This window comes from Anopheles gambiae, chromosome 2, assembly GCF_943734735.2.
Source record: "Anopheles gambiae chromosome 2, idAnoGambNW_F1_1, whole genome shotgun sequence".
In the NCBI taxonomy this organism is placed as follows: Eukaryota; Metazoa; Arthropoda; class Insecta; order Diptera; family Culicidae; genus Anopheles; species Anopheles gambiae.
The window spans coordinates 67,052,083-67,070,829 of NC_064601.1; the positions used below are offsets into that span (position 1 = coordinate 67,052,083).

The following is an 18,747-nucleotide window of genomic DNA, read 5'->3' on the forward strand; positions in this document are numbered from 1 at the left end:
GTAGCGGCTAAGCACACTTCACACACACACATACAATCGAATACCGGCTACCTCACCGTCGCCGTGGGAGATTGCTGAATCAATCGTTTGTCAGAGCCGGGGGGGCAGGGCAGGCAGATCCAACAACAGGCTACTACGATTTCAAATACGACAACAAAAACACTGCCGAACGAAATACCGGCCACATGCAATGTGTCCGTTTAATTATGTTTTTCCTCGTATGCCTCGATACTACGGCAATAGCTCGTTATGAACGGACGAGCGGTGAGTAAGTATTAATCGTGTGACTAATAATGAAAACACACACACATTTCTTACATTCGATGGTTGAGACAGCACACCTAAGTGGAACTGCCAGTTGCTTTAGTCACACGAACGTAAATCACAATGCACTCTCTGGGTGAATCAGTCATGATTCGCTCGATTCAGCCCAAGTACAGGGTTTTCTAAGTCACTTTGGAATGTAAAAATTGTTATTCACCGCATGCAAAATGTTGTTCCACATCGATCTGACATTTCATATCCATCAACATAATTTTTAATTTCTACAGCATGATTTTCAACACGACTCGAGCTAGATTGAGTTTGACAGTTCTTTGTTACATGTTGAAAATCATGTGTTGAAACTGCAATTTCATTTTGAAACAAATAAACCATTTGATAGCTGTAGAAAAACATCTAGGATGCGGTGAAGAACAATGTTTACATTCGAAACTGACTGGGAAAACCCTGTATCGTCGCCAAAATTTGCAAATTTTAGAGTGAAAATAATGTTGTTGGTCAGACGCCTCTACCCTCACCGCAGTACGCCAATATTTGCAGCAGTAGTGTCATTTTTTAAACCTGTATTAGGGTAGCGTAGGAGTAGACAAACGTGTCGTGTGTCTGGTATATGTGTGTAGCTCGTGTTTTACTATTTATTTTTTCATATGTATTTGTACCCATTGCACTTTGACCGTGCTGAGACAGACATGCTCTCATTCGCTAAAGAAATCATGCGGAAATAACCTCCGGTCGGTATTTCAGACCGTTGGCCAACGAGCAAAGCAAAGAACGAAAACATTCAAAACAAAATAAATAGACCAGACGCATCATTGACCAGGGACGCTTGAGAATGTGCACTTTATTTTTACTTTACTAGAGGTCTTCGATGGTATTTTTTCCGCCGTTGTTGACAAACTGTGTACGAAAACTACGACACTATGGATTGACGAACGTGTGTCGTCTGGGAATGTTGGCTTTACTAATAATTTCATAATTTGGGAATGTCGCACTCATGTGAATAGAATCATGTTTGAACAATATTTTCACTACTGTTTGCAGTTATTGTTCTGCACGCGGATGGATCCAACTTGATCGGGAAAAGTGTCCAATATTTTAATGAGCAACACCTATTCGACAATACTGTCTGTTGAGGGTATAGCTCTGTTCAATAAAAAACATTATACAAATATATGATAAATTGTTATGCAAAATGAAATATTAAATAAATCTTATGGTAAAAAAGGCTTTCCGATTTATTACATAATGAAAGCGACAAAACACTTTTTTGAAACGCAAACCAGAACGACGACCATTACTATATTTGAACAATAATATCTTTCTATTTTAACTGAAGGATTCAAAATTCCACTTCCTCTCTATTCAAAGAGCAAAACGGAAGGGAAAAAGAATGTTAAAAAACAACAAAAAATGCGATTGAAAATATGAAAAATCATTGCATTAGTCGGGGGTAAGGTGTTTGCCGGTGGGAAATGAGAAACGATTTGTTTTCCATTTTCTTGGCACATGATGCATAACATTGGACTAGAAGATCTTGAAAACTATGCTGAATTTACGATTCCTTTAACAATCGACTCTCAAACTCCAATTCAGTTTGCTAGTGAAATACAAAACATCCTGTTTGATTGATAACTTATGTTGTGCGTAATAATGGGGATTGCATAAAACTATCACCAGGAATTCAGTTACAAATGTTTGTACAAATGCCAGTCATTAGTTAAGCTTAAAATTCCTATAGCGGTAAACAAAAACTAAATGGTTCCAGCTTCCTGATCAAAACTCTGTCCGACTCTGTGAAACAGACATTTCTGAGAAAAAAATAAAATTATTTAAGTAGCAATACAAAAGGAACACAAATTTAATCCACAAAGATGCAATTAATATCATCTATCGCTTATCTTAAAGGCCAAGCAATACATAATTTCATCTTTAGCAGCAAGAATAGTAAGAACTGCGTGTGTGTGTGTGTGTGTGTGTGTGTGTGTGTGTGTGTGTGTGTGTGTGTGTGTGTGTGTGTGTGTGTGTGTGTGTGTGTGTGTGCGTGTGTGTTTAGCGCCAGACTGAATCGTACCATATACATTGCGCACATATTTAACAGCGCGGAACCAAGGGGCGGAACTGCGCCACCGTTTCAAGCTGAGACCACGATGTTACTGTTTACGATTGCGAATTACTCTCGCGCAGCGGAAATAGCTTCATCCGCCGTATGACTGCTAAACAACCAACCACACAGCACGTGGTAGAGGTTCACGAATTAAACAATGAATTGTGCTTTTCCAACCGCCCTAAGAGAAGCGAGCTTACCTCATCGACGTAGTGTACGGTGTCCACTTCGTACTTCTTCTTGAAATCCTCCAAGCCAAGCAACGGTCCCATCCAAACGGCATATTCTTCCGGCAATCGGGGCACGTACAGCGTTGCACGTCCGGTTTTGATCTCGACCGTTCCATAGCAACCCGGTTCCGTCACACCGAACAGGTAGGTAAAGTACGATTCCTGCAAATGTACGAACGAAACGAATTTGCTTTTAAAATGCTCCCGGTCGGTATGTACCATATCGTATGTGACCATTTAACACGCTAATATTTTCTCACCTGACGGAATACATAATCCACGTCCGTGTCGTAGTGACTAATGTTGTCTCCTCCTTGAAGCAGAATTACAGGCTTCGAATCGGCTCCAAAATTATGGGCACGCTGCAGTTCATTGACCACCTTCATTCGGTTGTCACGGTACAACGTCATCGAGATGGCGTGGGTATGAGAACCCATTTGGAAGACGGCCATCCTTGCGTCCGCTGTGCGTGCGTTTCGACGATGGCAGTGAGGAGTAAGCGGCTGAGCTGTAAAACAAATAAAAATAGACAACGCAGAAACGCTCAGCTACAAGTACAACAACAAAAACCATATCTCGTTACACACAGGAAGCATCTTTGCATTGGCCCAAAAGTAGGCTACGGGAAACAATATCACCATGTTCCACACGAAACGACAGTTCGCATGCGGTATAAACTGATCTGCTGATAGAGTCCACAATGTTCGTTGGCTGATAACACGCTCGCCCATTGTGTATCAGATATGTATCACTTCTATGAAATATTCAATCATTATTGAAAAAAAAAAACAACAACAACAATATAATGTCAAGCCAAACGTACACAATTCAACAGTGAGCCCGTACAATACACTCTAAAATAAAGTATTAGCCAGGTTTTTGATATAACGGGTACTACGGGTAAGCGTTTAGTGGCAGGTCAAGAACAGGTACATTACATCAGTGCTATACAACCTTTTTAGAATCGCGGACCACTTGCCTTTGAAAATACATTAGAAAATACTTTTACAAGTTTTTGATCAAAAAATATGGTCGAATGTTATTCTACATATGCCTGTTAAAAATTTAATCTTATATTGTGGCAAAAAATGCACGATATAGAAATAAGCTATTATTTAAAAATAAAAATCTTTAGCGGACCACAGGTTGGAGACCACTGAGTTACATAGCCTAAAGCCTGTTCATTGAATTAAAATGGATTAGATTCTTTGATTGATTCGATTATACGAATCATTGGTTATTGAGTTATTCACCAACCGTAAGAATAATTCGTGCACTGCTGGCGAATGTATCCAGCACAGGCTTAAATTGTGTACAAAAAAAAATTAAAAGATGCGGCAATCGTCAAAATTACTCCATCCCTAGTTTGAGGCCCGCACTTTTGTTACCCGCACTACGTGTAACAAATACAGCCGGCAACCATACCAACGCACATCTGAATTTATACATACACACACAAGCGCAGCACGAGACACACGTTAAACCGTTCTAGTTGCTTTTACTGTGTGATTCGTTCTCTTTTCCCCACTGTAAGCTATAAAAAATACAGCATTCGCACACGCACACACACGTTCATAGTGTTGATTCTCTCACTCTCTTCTTGGAACTGTTGGTTGAGAATCCTAACTCGCTTGTCTCAACGAACCGTACGTAAGCAGCCCCTTCTCGCTCTCGCATCCAAGCAAGCATTCGCACGCTGTTTCAAGCTCACAACGAACCGTGGCATCGAGACCCCCGACTCAGTTCTCTCAGCGAACTTCGTACGTACACTGATTGAAAAATTCGACTCACTTCTGCCAACCTTCGCTCTCGTGTGTTAGTTTCGCTGGAATCGTTCTAGAAGCTGGCTGCACACGTTGCGGTAAACAGGAGTGCAAATTATCGTTTAAGAAGTTTGAGCGCCATTTTTTGCGTATAAAAACGCCTTTACCAGGGTAAAATAACCACGATGGATAATCCTTTTACACCAAAACGTGAGTAACATATTGAAAGATTCAACTCTGTGCTGTAGAATACTGATCAGGGGTATGATGGGTTCACACTCGCAGGTATGGGAAAGCAATGCGTCAGCACCGTTTGGAACCACTTCACAAACATGAACGGTAAAGGCGCTAAATGTCGCCATTGCTTTCGATCGATAGCATTTTCAAAGGGTTCTACTTCCAACCTAAAGCGGCATCTATCGGCCAAACATCCCAACATTCAGCTTTTCCGAAAGCTACACCCCAACAAAGGCATGCACCAAGACGATCCTGATCCTCTCGCCGTTTCGTCTGTAGCAGTGAACGCAACTGATGATAGTATGAACCAGCTAGATACGTTGGGACTGCCTGGGAGCTGTACTCAGCTGGATGCTTACATTCCACAGTCAATGACAGATGAAAAGCATCGCGAGATAGACTCATTGTTGATTGAATTTATTTGCAACGAATATTTACCCATCTCAATAGTGGAAAGTGCATCGTTTCAGACTCTAGTGAACAGTCTCAACTCAGATTACATACTTCCCAACAGACAATCAGTATCAAATGCGCTACTGCCCCAAACGTACGAAGAGAAGCTGAAAACCGTTAAAGGCGAACTGTTGGCTGCCAAATCGGTGGCTTTATCGTCGGATTACTGGACAAATAGTAGTACCAACACTCACTATATGGCCCTAACTGGACACTTCATCGATCAGAACTTCAAGCTAACGTCCAGACTTTTGGAATGCTCTGAAATTCCAAGCGATTTTAGCGAAGAAAACATCGCCCAATGGGTTTCGAAGGTAATGAAGCGATTTAACATCGATAACAAGGTTGAAATTATTGTCACGCAAAATTCCCGCATGGCCAAAGCTGCGGATGACTATACGAATCTTAGGCGGCTGCCATGCTTTGCCCACAGCCTGAACCAAATCGTGCAGGAAGCAATCGCCAACTCGATACAATCCACTCTAGCGAAGGTGAAGCATACTGTGCAACATTTTAAAACAAATTCAAAGGCGTCACAGCTCCTGATGCAACTACAAAATCAGAAATCTGTAAAGTTGAAGCTAGACTTTCCAGCGCGGTGGAATTCTACGTACGACATGGTGGATCGGTTTCTGCAAAATAAAACTTCATTACAGTCGTACTTCGATCTGTTTAAACCGGAAATAACCATACAGAACTACGAGTGGCCAGTGCTAGAGCAAGCGTTGGAAGTACTAAACGTATTCAACAAGGCAACTGATTTTATATGCGTCGAAAAATCTGTCACCATCTCTCATGTTGGTGTGCTGCGAAAAATGCTACTAGAGCACCTGACCAGGTTTGCGGACAGAGATGAAATAGTGTCCGGCGTTCGAACTATGATCTGTACGCTGCAGGAAGGTTTGATAAACCAGCTCGATCCATTTAAGGAATGCACGTTCGTTACCCAATCAATGCTATTAGACCCGCGAATTAAGAAGAAAGGATTCCGAAACGAACCGGAAGAATACCAACAGGCGTACGAAACGATCATTAGTGAACTGATGGCCATTCAGGGAGCATCTCAGGAAAACAAAAAACCATCTTTCAGCAATGAACCCAAGGGTGGCAATAACATATATAGGGAGTTTTTGGATTGGGACGATGACGATGAGGAAGATGAACTAAACAACCCGAGACAGCTAGCTGTGCACGAGTTTGACATGTATCTTAAAGAGCGCATTATAAACACTGACGAAGACCCGCTGCTTTGGTGGCAAGCGCATAATTTAAAGTATCCCACTGTCTACAATCTAGCGATCAGAGTGCTTAACGTTCCTTGCTCATCTATTCCCTGTGAACAACTATTTACCAAGGCAGGACAGGAACACTCACAAAAACGGGAAAGATTGTTACCGAAACAATGTGAGAAAGTTATGTTCATCCAATACAATGTATAAGTGACATATTCGTGAAAGTAATCGCATACTTTTTTTGAGTATGTATCAACAATAAAGTAAGAAAATTCATGAGCTCACAACGAAGTAAAATTTGCAACATTATTTTTTGTTTTAATTTGAGAAATTGAGAAACAGTACATTGGAATATAGTGCATGCTGATCAAAAGAATGTTGCGTTTCTCAGATATTTACTCGAAAATAACATACTACAAATGGTATATAATTACGGTTTTTTTAATCGAAACAAATAATTCTCTATGCATGCACGGTCAGTCGGGGATGGCGATATAATATATTCAATCTAATATTTTATTGTACAAAATAGTGCAAATAGTTGGAGAAAAGGATATACGTTTGATTTAATTTCATTGAATTTTTATTATGACGTGTCAAAAAAGGGTTTGAACATGTTAAAAGTAAGTTTATCAACAAAGAAGAAACATAACACACAAGAACATAAATCTAGCTCAATTGTTCCAAATAACTGAATTGACCTGTGGCAAGCATAGAAGCGCCGTTTGGGCCGTCCCGAGGGGCAGTCGTCCAAAATCGTACGACTCATCCGTTGTGGGTTCAAGCCCCACATCGACCATCTCTCCGTAGCAAGGACTTGACTATATCCGGCTGCGTTGTACTTGTTAATAAGCTTCGAAAGCCGCATAACCGCTAGGTCATTACGCTAAATAGAAGAAGCATGGAGGCACACAAAACAGAGATATTTACTGTAAATAAAGTACAAAATATAACTAGCCCATCCGTACGATGCATTTATTGCCTTTTGGCAATTTTAGACAAGTACTAGGCGAGTATTGTGAAATAAATATTATATGATTATGCAGTTGTTTTTCTTATCGTCTACTCCATTCGCTGTTTATGACCGATTTTTGTCATACAAAGAGACACGCATGCGCATCCGTTTTGTAAAGAGGGATCTGAACATTGCATATGGAAAATTTGTAGAAGTTAGACGCTATTACACTCCCATTCAATGATTATTTTTCTCTCTCTCACACACACACTTTCGCTCTCTTCCTTCCTCGGTCTCACTCTCTCAATATATTTATCGTTGAACTTTGACATTTCTTGCACCATTCATGCTAGGTATTCATCCATAAATTACGTAACGCCAAAATGATATTTTTTACGACGATGTATTTTTTACTTTACGTATGGGCTTGATGATGACCATGCCCCAAACGTAGGACTGACTATCCTGCTATGGATAATCAATAAGTCACTGAAAGCTACGCCTACTGGTAGCTACAGGCAGACCTTGACCGACGACGTTTGTTGTGTCAAAGAAGAACAAGAAAAGGTAACTGTCATACCGACACACAAAAAAATGTCATGTTGCGTGCTTTCTCCCTACATGTTTTAACTTGTGATTAAGCGGGGACAGAGATATTACAAGTTCAAAGTGCAGTACATTTAAAAGATTGAAAATCAATGTAACAAAAAAAAGGATTGATCACACCTACATTTGATTTTGTATAATGTTTACAACAACAACAACAATTACTCACGGCAAACGATGGCTGTCATCAAGATGAGGATAATAAGTAAATGTATAACGAACGATTTAATTTCTTTTTCTTTACTGAAGGTTTGGATCATTGTTCATTTTGCCATTTGCCTAAATATTCTCCTGCATTATTTAATTACCCATTCCTATGTTATCATCACGATAAGTTCAATTATTAAAATTCGACCTGTTGTAGTTTCCCGCCTTCGCTGTTCTCTCTCTCTCTCTCTCTCTCTCTCTCTCTCTCTCCCTCTTTCTCTCTCTCTCTTTCTCTCTTGCTCTCTTTCTCTCTTGCTCTCTTTCTCTCGCTCTCTCTTTCTCTCTCTCTTTTTTTGAAGAACTACTACTAGCATGCATATTTTGCTGCATTTTTGCTACTTATCGTTACCGACATCATATCATGTATTTTGCGAATGTTTTGAGAAAAAAACGTATACCGGGATATCGTTTCTGAATTTGAAATTAAATTATTAGATTTTGTGCAAATTTTTCAAACAAAATGTCATCTCCTTTCAAATGCTCGTTTATTAGTGTCGTACTATTGCCATTATTATATGAATGGAACCAATTTTGATTACCAATACTAAAACATATAATTTTGCTTCAAGTGGTTCGGGTATGTGTCCTATCATCAATGCTTAGTATGTAGCGTTTGTTTTTGATGGTTCACGTTGATGGTATTTATTCCTATCCTATGCCATTGTTTTCGTGGGTTGGTTCTTTACTAGTTATTTTCCTGTTAGTTTTACACATTTTTATATAATTTCTATTTGTTTTCCATATATTCTAACATTAAATAAAACGATCAGTGCGTGAAACAGTCAGAATACATACTTTAGTTGAAGTACAAGGAAAATTTTCACACTTATGTTTACTTTCACTTCTAATTCAGAAGCAGCTAGTATGTTTCGTAGAAAACACACCACAAACACATCATTGGGTGTATGTCTATGTGTATGTGTGTGTGACCAAACAACCAAAAGATCTATTCCATTTTGGTGATATATGCACGCTGTTGATGTAGGCACCCGGTTTTCCGGCATTCTATGGCGGTTACTGTACCAATTTTGTGCAACACCATCGCCTACTGTCTGTTTTAATACTTTTCCGGTCGTAGTGTTGAGTTAATGATGTATCTCGTGTTACATTACGCCTATATGTTAGTTGTTAATGCAACATCAACTCTCTGCTCGACAAAACTTATTTCATTACATGAACTTTAGTAGGTATTTTTTCTTGATGATAGCTGCCACGAATAATCTCTCTATGCCTCGGCTAATGTTAGTTCTTCATGCGGCAAGGTGTGGTTCATATTTTTCTTTCGTCATTTTTGTTTAATTTGTTATTGTAGTTTCATTTAATGATTGAAAATTATGTACATGCCCATTTTGATGAACATTTATTAGCTATGCTTTCGCTACTACACGTCATTACACTTTCCATTATGGACGAAAAAAGGTTAACTTAGGAGAACTCGTACCAAACGAATCGTACAATATGTTCCTGCATTCAAGTAAATTTTCACAACAGCAACAAAAAAAAACTTCCATCACCCGACTGTTATGCTGTTTGGTGCTGTAGATATTGTATTGTACTAATTGCTTACTGCCTTTTTACTGTACGTTGAAAATTTCACTGAACCGTGGTTTTACTTCCTCTTAAAAGGTTGAAAAGTCTTGTCAAACATTACATACAGGGCGCAAAACATAATGCGTATGTTATATTATAAGCTGTTGCATTTGTTCAGCACTATCTTCAGCAAAACAGTTTCTCCCTATTTGGATTGCAAGTGTATGCATATGATACCTGCTTCCAATATTTTTCTATAACGCCCAAACAAATTAAATCGCTGATGGAAATCAAATCAAGTAAAAAGCAAACCCAAAATAAAATAAATAAAACAAACCTGTATTTTCTGCGTTACACAACTGCAAAATACGTTCGGAAAATTAATAAATAAACCACCGATAGGAGAGAAAAAAAAAAACAAAACATCCAAACCATTTTTAAGACCTTGGCATCTCCACCCATTTAACACGGGGAGAGACACCATTAAGGTTATTTGTTTCTCTATTTTTGCATTCATTTTATCAGCCACAAATTACATAGTCATTATACACTCACTTCCTCCGGATTACAATGTGTGAGAGAGAAGAAAAAAAACTAGTCTTTAAATTAGCATATGTTTAAATCCTTTCATGTTTAAGCGTAAATGATTTTTGTTTTCATTTTTTTCACATTTTATAATGTGTGTATGTGTGTGTGATTTTTTTTTAACTTCTCGTATGTTCACATTCTGTTCGATTGATTTTGCTATTACCTAATGCTACTAACATGAGTTTTTCATTGTTTTGAATTTTTTTTTTTAGTCTTTGCTAAGCATGTTGTTAATTGTCTGGTTTTATCTATTTGATCATGTTCATGACATCTGTATGTTTCCACTTCAGACGATATACAAACTAACGGAAATAAAATGCAAAACTGACAAGTTGGTGTACAGAACAAAAACATAAGGACCGATGCTACATGGATACCAAAGACAAACAACTGCGTACAAATTCCAGTTATGCAATTCTACCTAAACTTATGATTATTTCCCTTGCAGTAATTACCTCGCGGTTAACCGATTCAAAATCATTATTATCGAAACCTATGTGCTTATTTACAATAAAGTATACTTTTACGGGATAACAACAGTTGTTCCTAATATTTTATATTGTATGTGTGTGTATCATCGTTCCGACGCAACGCATTGCAAATACAAAAGAGAATAAGCATTAAACAATATCCTACTAGCGCGGAATTTGCTGCCCTACAAATGTTGCTCATCCGAAGCTCTTTCCATTAATACATTCCTTTCTTATAGTGAACAGTTCGGGTTTTATCTTCTTTGTAACATAGTCGACATGACGACGACAGGTGAGGTGTTATGGAACGGAGGGCACAAACACACACACACACTCACACACATACACGCACACGCAATATCAAGAAGTTATTGATGGAAAACAATCCTAAAACGGATTTTCACATACTTAATCAACCCATGTTACGATTAGTTTTAAGAATAGCTCTTCTGTGGGCCAGTGTTTTTGAGTTAATCTTTCATTTTACTTGTCGTTTTTCTTTTCTTACTGGCTCCCCGCTAGATGGTTGATCTGTTGTCCGCTATTCTCTCTTTCTGTGACACTTCGCTAGCCTGGGGGATTAGAGTACATTTATTTCCTTTATTTGCGGTAAACATTTACTTCCGTGTAGGTCTGTATGCTTTTTTAGGGTTTTGTTTTTGTGTTGTTCAATAAACATTCCAACCAGAAGAAAAACGGGCAGGTTTTTGCCATTTTTGCATTCTAAAACATGGACTAAAAGAGATCATAGTCATAGTCCGCTCCGTTCACGCACTCCACACCACCTTTCGTCTTATGCAAAACAAGGTACCCAATAACACTCTAGATGCCCCCTTTCTCCAATTTATTCTATGAGAGGTGAGCGAGTTTTAGCAGATAGAAGGTGATCGGGGATTGTGTTACTTCCAGTTTCAGATACTCTTACAGGTATATCATTTTCGAATAATTTATTACAGCCTATCTAATAAACGCGTGCGCAAATATACAATACACGGTACTTAGCACAAAATAAACCCGCCGGGTTTGTGTGTGTGTGTGTGTGTGTGTTTTTGGGTTTTCAAAACAAATTCCTTGAGTTCAAATGTGAACGATCGAAAATGAAGAAAGAAAAAAACGCTTGTTGCTCTACAATGATTTATGATCTTCCCATTCACCACCCACGACGACTGCCGACGTGTCACCAAAACCGAAACTAAAACAGACGAAAAATCTTGCAATCTTGGTAGAGAATTGATGCAATTAGGGGGAAACGTTAGAGTTTGCTGGTTGCCAAAATGCTGCACATTGGAACAATATTCCTTGGTACGATTTTGAATATAGAAACATTAGTAAATTTTTGGTTAAAGATGTTGTGTCCTAAAGTGTATCAGTCTTATGGTTTGTTGTTTATTCAAATTGTTTGCTATATTTTAAAAACGTTGATTAAGGAAAAGCACAGCCACTCAAGATTCTCAAGATACTCAAGATACTCAAGATTAACATACACCAATACATTGTAATGCCTATTATCATAGGTAGCGACCAGAATGTAAAGGATTACCAGTTGTTGTAACCAGCTGTAACCATACTATTTGCTTGAAACTGCTTAATACCAACTTTTTTGTGTCTTATTTGTCAACACACACACACACCCACACATGTTGACATTTATTCGGCATTATCGTTGGTTTATAACGGTGCCTGTTCAAATCTTTTGCCTCCAAAATCAAAACCATCGCTGTTGTTGGCCCTTGATCCAGCATTTTTCCAGTAAGCCACAACAAAAAGGGCTGTGTGTAGCAGGGAAGAAAAATATCTTACTCACTAATTATAATAGATAGTAGTGTAGAGTCTGGTTGTGCTTCACTGTGTTCACGGGTTTGCGGGATAGGATACAAGGCTAGCAACTTAATAGCGATCTATGGGTAAGGTTTATTAAGGTATGTTTAGCGATTATTATTAATAATATTTGTTTAGATAAACTTATCCAAGGAACTGATATCCGATAAAAAAAAATCGGCTTACTTGAGGACAAAAATGCATGTCTAATTGGATGCGCCCTGTTTATTAGATGCTACGCTTTACTTATGATTGTATGATTTTAGACGCAACAGCACAGTGTATATGTTGTGTATGTTCCTGGCAGACCGAACATCAAATGTGTGTTTTATTGAAATACATTTCTACCAATCCAGCGTAATATAACGGCGTAAATCTTGTCAATTATCACCGGAGCTATTTTTTAAAGATTTGATTACAAATAATCGAGATTCAATGCAATCATTTCCATTCATTATTCATCCATTGATGCATAAAAAGATGGCGGATTGTCGGAAAGTCAAGTCCTCCCCAACACAACCATTCTGGAAATAGCTAGCTTTAAACGGCGGCAGTACGTGAAACAACAATTGGAATCGATTATACATTTCAGGGACTCCAAACATTATATTTTTCGCAGAACGGAAAAGCGAACAACTTGCTAACGCAGGAAAGCAAGCGACACCATTCCCTTTGCGCCAAGGTGCGTGCGGGGACGGCACCCAAACAATTACCTCTCCACGAGTTCAACTTTATTTTCATTGTATGCACACACACACACACACACACACGCACACATACGCCTATACTCACTCTCGCACTCGTACATAATAATGTTACTCTCTTTCCCTTCCCAGAGAAATCCAGGGCATACTAGGTGGCGCACACCAACTGTCGACTATTTATAAACATAAACGTCGGCCATTTTGGAACAGCGAGCAGCTCCTAGTACAAGGTTGCGCTCTCCTTCTCGTCCATACGGTGCGGTTGCTGGCCCCTTGGTACATCTAGCTTTTTTTATGCCGACGTAGTCTCGTCGTCCCGACATCGGCAAAGTTTTTATTGCCGATTTTTTTTTGTTATCATTGACAGGAGTTACTCACTCCTATTCTATACGTGAAAAGCCCTGCGATATACTCACAGTGAGAAGGAGAGAAGCAAAAAGGGCGAGATAACACGTATCGCGGCACACACACACACACACGTTGTGGAACAAAGGCAACAACAAAAAAAACTACGTCCACTTTTAACGTGCCAACGCCATCGTACGACGAGTTGTAGCACTTTGGCCCGGTGGCCGATAACCGCATATTGCATCATGCCGACTCGTGGTTCCCCAATATTTGTGTACTTCTCACTGCCAAGCCTCAGACATGTCCCAGGCGTTTCAACCGAATCAAGCCCCTCTGGTCTATCGATTTTCCGAGCCTGCACCACATTCAAATGTTACTCGATTCTTTGTGAATGCTTGCGCTGTCGCACCTTTTTAAGGAGCTCAACGCATCAACACTGTTTGAAGAAGCAGTACCGTGCCATTTGCGCTGTGGTTCGGAAAGCGCCGTATGCAAAAATGAGATTAAGTTACACAAAGTTGCATAACGCGTCTACAACATGCACTTCCGGACACGGACAACTACCGTTTGCTCGGACAATGTACATGTGCAAAAAAAAACAAAATCGTCTGAAATGGTTATCAACTTACGGACACATGCTTTGGGTTGCTTCTAAGCAAGGGTAAATGGAATATTCACTGCACGACAGGCAGTCAATGGTCGATGGTACCATAGGTTTTGTTTTAGAAAAAAAGACAATTATAGGATGAATTTCGAATCATAAATAATTGAACATTGTGTAAACATATTACCCACTTGTAATCAAATTGAAACACTGTACGACTTTTGCTGTAAACAGAGTGGTTCCCACTGCAAAAGAGAGGGAAATCAAAAACTGAGCCTGAATTTGTTTCAAGGCGCATGCGCACACATTCGCCCTTTAAGGTTTTTCTAGGTGAATCCATCCGGCATTCGCCCTCAACAGAACAGCATGCTTTAGGAGAGCAGCGATGGTAGTAAGAGCATCTTCTTGCAGGATACCATTAATTACATCTGCTTTGAGAGAAACATAATAAGGGCTTATTTGGCAGTACAGATATGATGTGCAGGAGTAAGGCGTGGGAGGGCGTGGGGTAATGAGGAAACATAATCAAAGTAGAGCAAACATGTGAAGCCCAAACAAATAGCAGTGGATTGTTCCGAAGTAAACAATTACTGATCAAGACATTTGCACAAGGATGGATCTATGCTACTCGCAAAAGAAAAAAGAAAAAAAAAACATTCAATTGTTCACCCCTGGCTAGACGAGCCAGAATGATGGCTGCCCTAGAAGTGTCAAATGAAGAGTGGATTAATGCAAAGTTACGAGTAACAATTTAATTGCTATTGCGTCTATGTCTAGTATTATGATTTTAATTATTTTATATCCATCCTCCGTTCCACAACGTTCCGCAATGGACGACGCCCTTTCAGTGTAGGTGCTTGTTTTGCATATACATATAACTGCTACTTAGGATTCTAGCTGACACATGACAACGATTGGCGATCGGGACGATTCCTCGTCGCTCTCGTAGAAGTATCGTTGCTTTGGCGAGAGGCCATGCTGCAACCGGCGGACGGCTTCTTTCACGAGATTGTTGTTTTTCAGCAGGGTTTGCAGAAACTCGTACGGATCGTCTATCGTCTCTTCGCCTTTCGTCTTCGCCTTGTTCGCCGCCTTCGCCTTCTCCGTGCCGCTGCCGCACACGGGCTCCGACCAGGACCGGCAGGGTATGTGGTAGGGCGAGGGCCGGGAGCTTCGCGTCGCCTGGTGTGCAGGTTTCGCTTTCAGGCGCAGGTTTTCGCGGATTTCGTGTACCAGCTCTTCCACCGCCAGCACGTCATTCGTCTGCTTGCTCGGCATTGTGACGATGCCCTCGCTGCTGCTGCTGCCGCTATCAGGATCACTACTTCGCGACAGTGTTAACGCACAAACACTGGTGATGGTGGTGCAGTTGCTCTGGACGCGACCGAAATCGCTGTCGCCCTTTTCTGTCGGTTGAGCGATGGTTGCAGCAACAATAATAATAGATTCACGACCGATGAAATATTTGCAACTACACACACGCTTGCGCACTCACACACACGCACACACGTACGCACACTGTTGGTTCTGCCGCAAACGTTAAACGCAATATAACGTAACCATCAGCAACACACTCGGCACACTCTAATTTCTGCAACTTCCGTCCGTTGTTTTAGCTGATGCAATCCTCAAAGCGGATTAACCAATCCACAAACACACTGACACGTGCCAACACGCACACACACACATAAACTAAACCAACCAGCTTTTTATTTCGACTAGTTTGTTTTCAATTGTAGACCGCACTCCAGGCAAGCTCGTTCTGGATGTTTGTGTAAATGTGGTGCTCTTTTTACTGTAACTCTTGACGAAGAATTTTCCGGTTCTAGGATACGTTAAATGCACTCGACGATTCGTTCCACTTCGTGCTCTTTCACTCACAGCACTGGCACTGCCTGGCTTGAATTGAGCTTATGATAACAGTACGCTATGCGTTTTCATTGATTGCTTACGGCGGCTACTAGCTATGCTAACTCCGTGTGCGGCTGTATTTTTTTTTTTTCTTCGTTGAAGCAGTGCAACGGTTCTCCCCGGAGTTTTTTGTTGTTTGTTTGTTTGATATACTACACGCAACAGTGCGTATCAAATGGGTGCTGCAACAAAAAAAGACAAGGAGAAAGCACACGAACGAGCTTTTCAATTTCCTATGGATGTTTTCCTTGCTTTTGTTACAGAGTAGGTGAGGGAAAAATTTCTCCACAGCTCCGCGGGACGTATGTTTCTGTCGGAGGTGTGAACTTGGTTCCGTTTCCTCGATACAGCACAGCAACGTCTTGGCAACTGCGGTTGAAAATGATGTTTTGTTTTCTTTTGCTCGGCACACTGCGCGTCGCCTCCTTTCTCGTTTCTTCCTGAAGCAAGCGCAAACGTACACACGCCCCGGACTGGCAGCTCGAACACAATCTGCAGTTGCTACCTTCTTTCTGCGCACCTGGCGAGAGCTGCCTGTGTTGTAGTGGTAGTGCACTGGCAACGTAGACTGCCCGTAGTTTCACTATTTCTTGTATGCACTACTGGCGTACGTGGAAAGCATACACCAAAGCAGTATGAGGAGCTGCTGTGTGATGTGTTTTTGTGTTACACGGTTTCGCTTTACACTTTGCCCTTTTTTGCAGGTGAATCACGTCCAGTGTTTTACACAAAGTTGCGATTAACAGTGAACCACCGCTAAAGCAGAGCAGAGCAAGTATGAATAGCACTATCGCACTGCAGCACTTTCGGCAATGCTTTTTCTTGTGCTCGTTTTGAACGGGCGTACTCTGAATCTAATCCACACTAACACAACCAACACGGTCGCGCTCTGGCAAGATATACACTGTGTTCACTGTAGGGCCGTTACCCGAAATGTGTGGGCTCTAACTTCTCAAAACAGAGCACACAAACAGAGCTTGACCTCCGACGTCATTCACGATGGAGCAGGGGATGCACGAACGCACAACGTAAGAAAAAACGACCCCTTTCTTATATATACACACTCTCACACACAAGCACACACTCTCGGTTACTGACTGCTCTACGACTGTGTTTCAGACGCACTGAATCGATCCGCAGCGAAAAACAACAGCAATAACAAAGATAAACAAGGTCCGCAAAGGAAGAAGGAATCCCTTTCTATCGCCGCTGAATGTTGTTAGCACTACGGGGTAGGTACACGGTACGCGGGTCCGGTGCCGTTTCCTTTCTCAGAGCGTTTACTATCCCTTTGTCAACACTCACTATCTCGTTCTTGCGCGATACTCAGCAGCGTTGCTCTATCTCTTTTACACTCCTTGCTGTGAGATACTTTTTTCTTATGTACAGGAGCGAATAGCGACCCGGTTAGATGCTATCGACTCGGACGTGCTAGATCGAATGAACGGAACGAACCACCGCGGCTTGGTTTCGTGTTTACCTCAGCAAACCAGCCAGAGCGCGTCGACACCATGCTACACGCACACCATCTCACCCTACTCATACGAGCGCTGGGAAAAGACGTTACACAACCATATCGCAATGATTTGGCTGCTAGGAAAAGAAAGAATGGTCGTATGGTGCTTATTAATCAATTATTCCGTACTCTGCCTTATTTCTGCGATTTCAAACCATTTCTTTAGAATTCTTTCTTGAGATTTGCAATTCTGAAAAGTCGTGAAGAGTTGACCATTCATACCGCCGCACCGACAAGTACAACACACATACGAAACGTAAACAACGACCGTGTTTTCGAACTTTCGAGTAAAATCTTTATGTGTGTGTGTGCGTTTGCGGTGGTGATGTGAGTCTGCGTCTGCGCGTTTGTGTTTGAACTTCTCTCATACACGTACGTTGCGGACATATTTGCGGAGGTGTTTGCAAGAAATTCTACCCGGTAAAACTAATGCTTTCGCAAATTCTTGCCCAATCCAGGAATAGAAAAAGTAATAAATTGCGATCGAAACATTCCATATTCGATGCAACCTATTTGAAAAATTGGTATCAAAAGCCTCAATACACGCCTTTCCTTCACGGATGTGGCTGTGTGTGTATGGGTGAGATCCAATGTGTTTGATCATTGTGAGCAGAAATGAGAGCAAATAACTCGTCTCTCTTTTCAGTTGCCCACTTTACACTTCCTTGAAAAAAAACGGTCCCCCGCCACACCAGCTCTACTTGGCATTCCATTCTGTTTCCGTTTTTTACCCACCCCATTGTTCCATCTCGCTTACTACGATTGCAATATGCCGATGGTCCATTTCACTCGTTCTAATACAGAATAATGTAAATAAACCGCTAGCAACGGCTTCACCACCACATGTACACAGGTACACCCAGTTGAACCCAGCTTACACGCAGTTACGTTCGTTCGTTGAGTTTCGCTGCAAAATGTTTTACAAGAAACGTAGAAACGCTTTCAGCACTAAAATACTGTCTTTTTTGTACATTTGTAGTTGCTGTTTGCTTTCTTGCCACAGCCGTTGGATGTTTTCGTTCGCGCGTTTTCTTTCTCTCAGCTACGTTGTTCAAACAGGAAATGTCTTGCATTGCTTTCACACTTACAGCATGCGGCTTGGCTGTCATCCCTTTTCAGTGAATGCCCTAAGCCGGGTACACAAACCCACCACCACCTCTGCGCCGTTGTAAACATGACCTCGATTTCG

The 18,747-nt window shown here is 40.8% G+C and overlaps 2 protein-coding genes across 5 annotated transcripts in view; one reads left to right on the forward strand and one right to left on the reverse strand.

The window, feature by feature from the left end:
* Positions 1 to 18,747, reverse strand: part of LOC1278448 (xaa-Pro dipeptidase) — a 45,739-nt gene that overhangs the window by 11,593 nt on the left and 15,399 nt on the right. For all 4 annotated transcript variants that reach the window (XM_061651198.1, XM_001689032.2, XM_061651197.1 and 1 more), the window contains 2 exons: positions 2,877 to 3,124; positions 2,587 to 2,778 (listed from right to left, as the gene is read on the reverse strand). In XM_061651198.1, the coding sequence (XP_061507182.1) occupies positions 2,587 to 2,778; positions 2,877 to 3,068 (384 nt within the window). In that variant the 5' untranslated portion in view covers positions 3,069 to 3,124. The remainder of the gene's footprint in view (positions 1 to 2,586; positions 2,779 to 2,876; positions 3,125 to 18,747) is intronic.
* On the forward strand, positions 4,069 to 6,592 carry LOC133392164 (zinc finger BED domain-containing protein 4-like). The gene is made up of 2 exons (XM_061651195.1): positions 4,069 to 4,589; positions 4,665 to 6,592. The coding sequence occupies exons 1-2, from the start codon at positions 4,565 to 4,567 to the stop codon at positions 6,506 to 6,508; spliced, it is 1,869 nt and encodes a 622-aa protein (XP_061507179.1). The 5' UTR covers positions 4,069 to 4,564; the 3' UTR covers positions 6,509 to 6,592.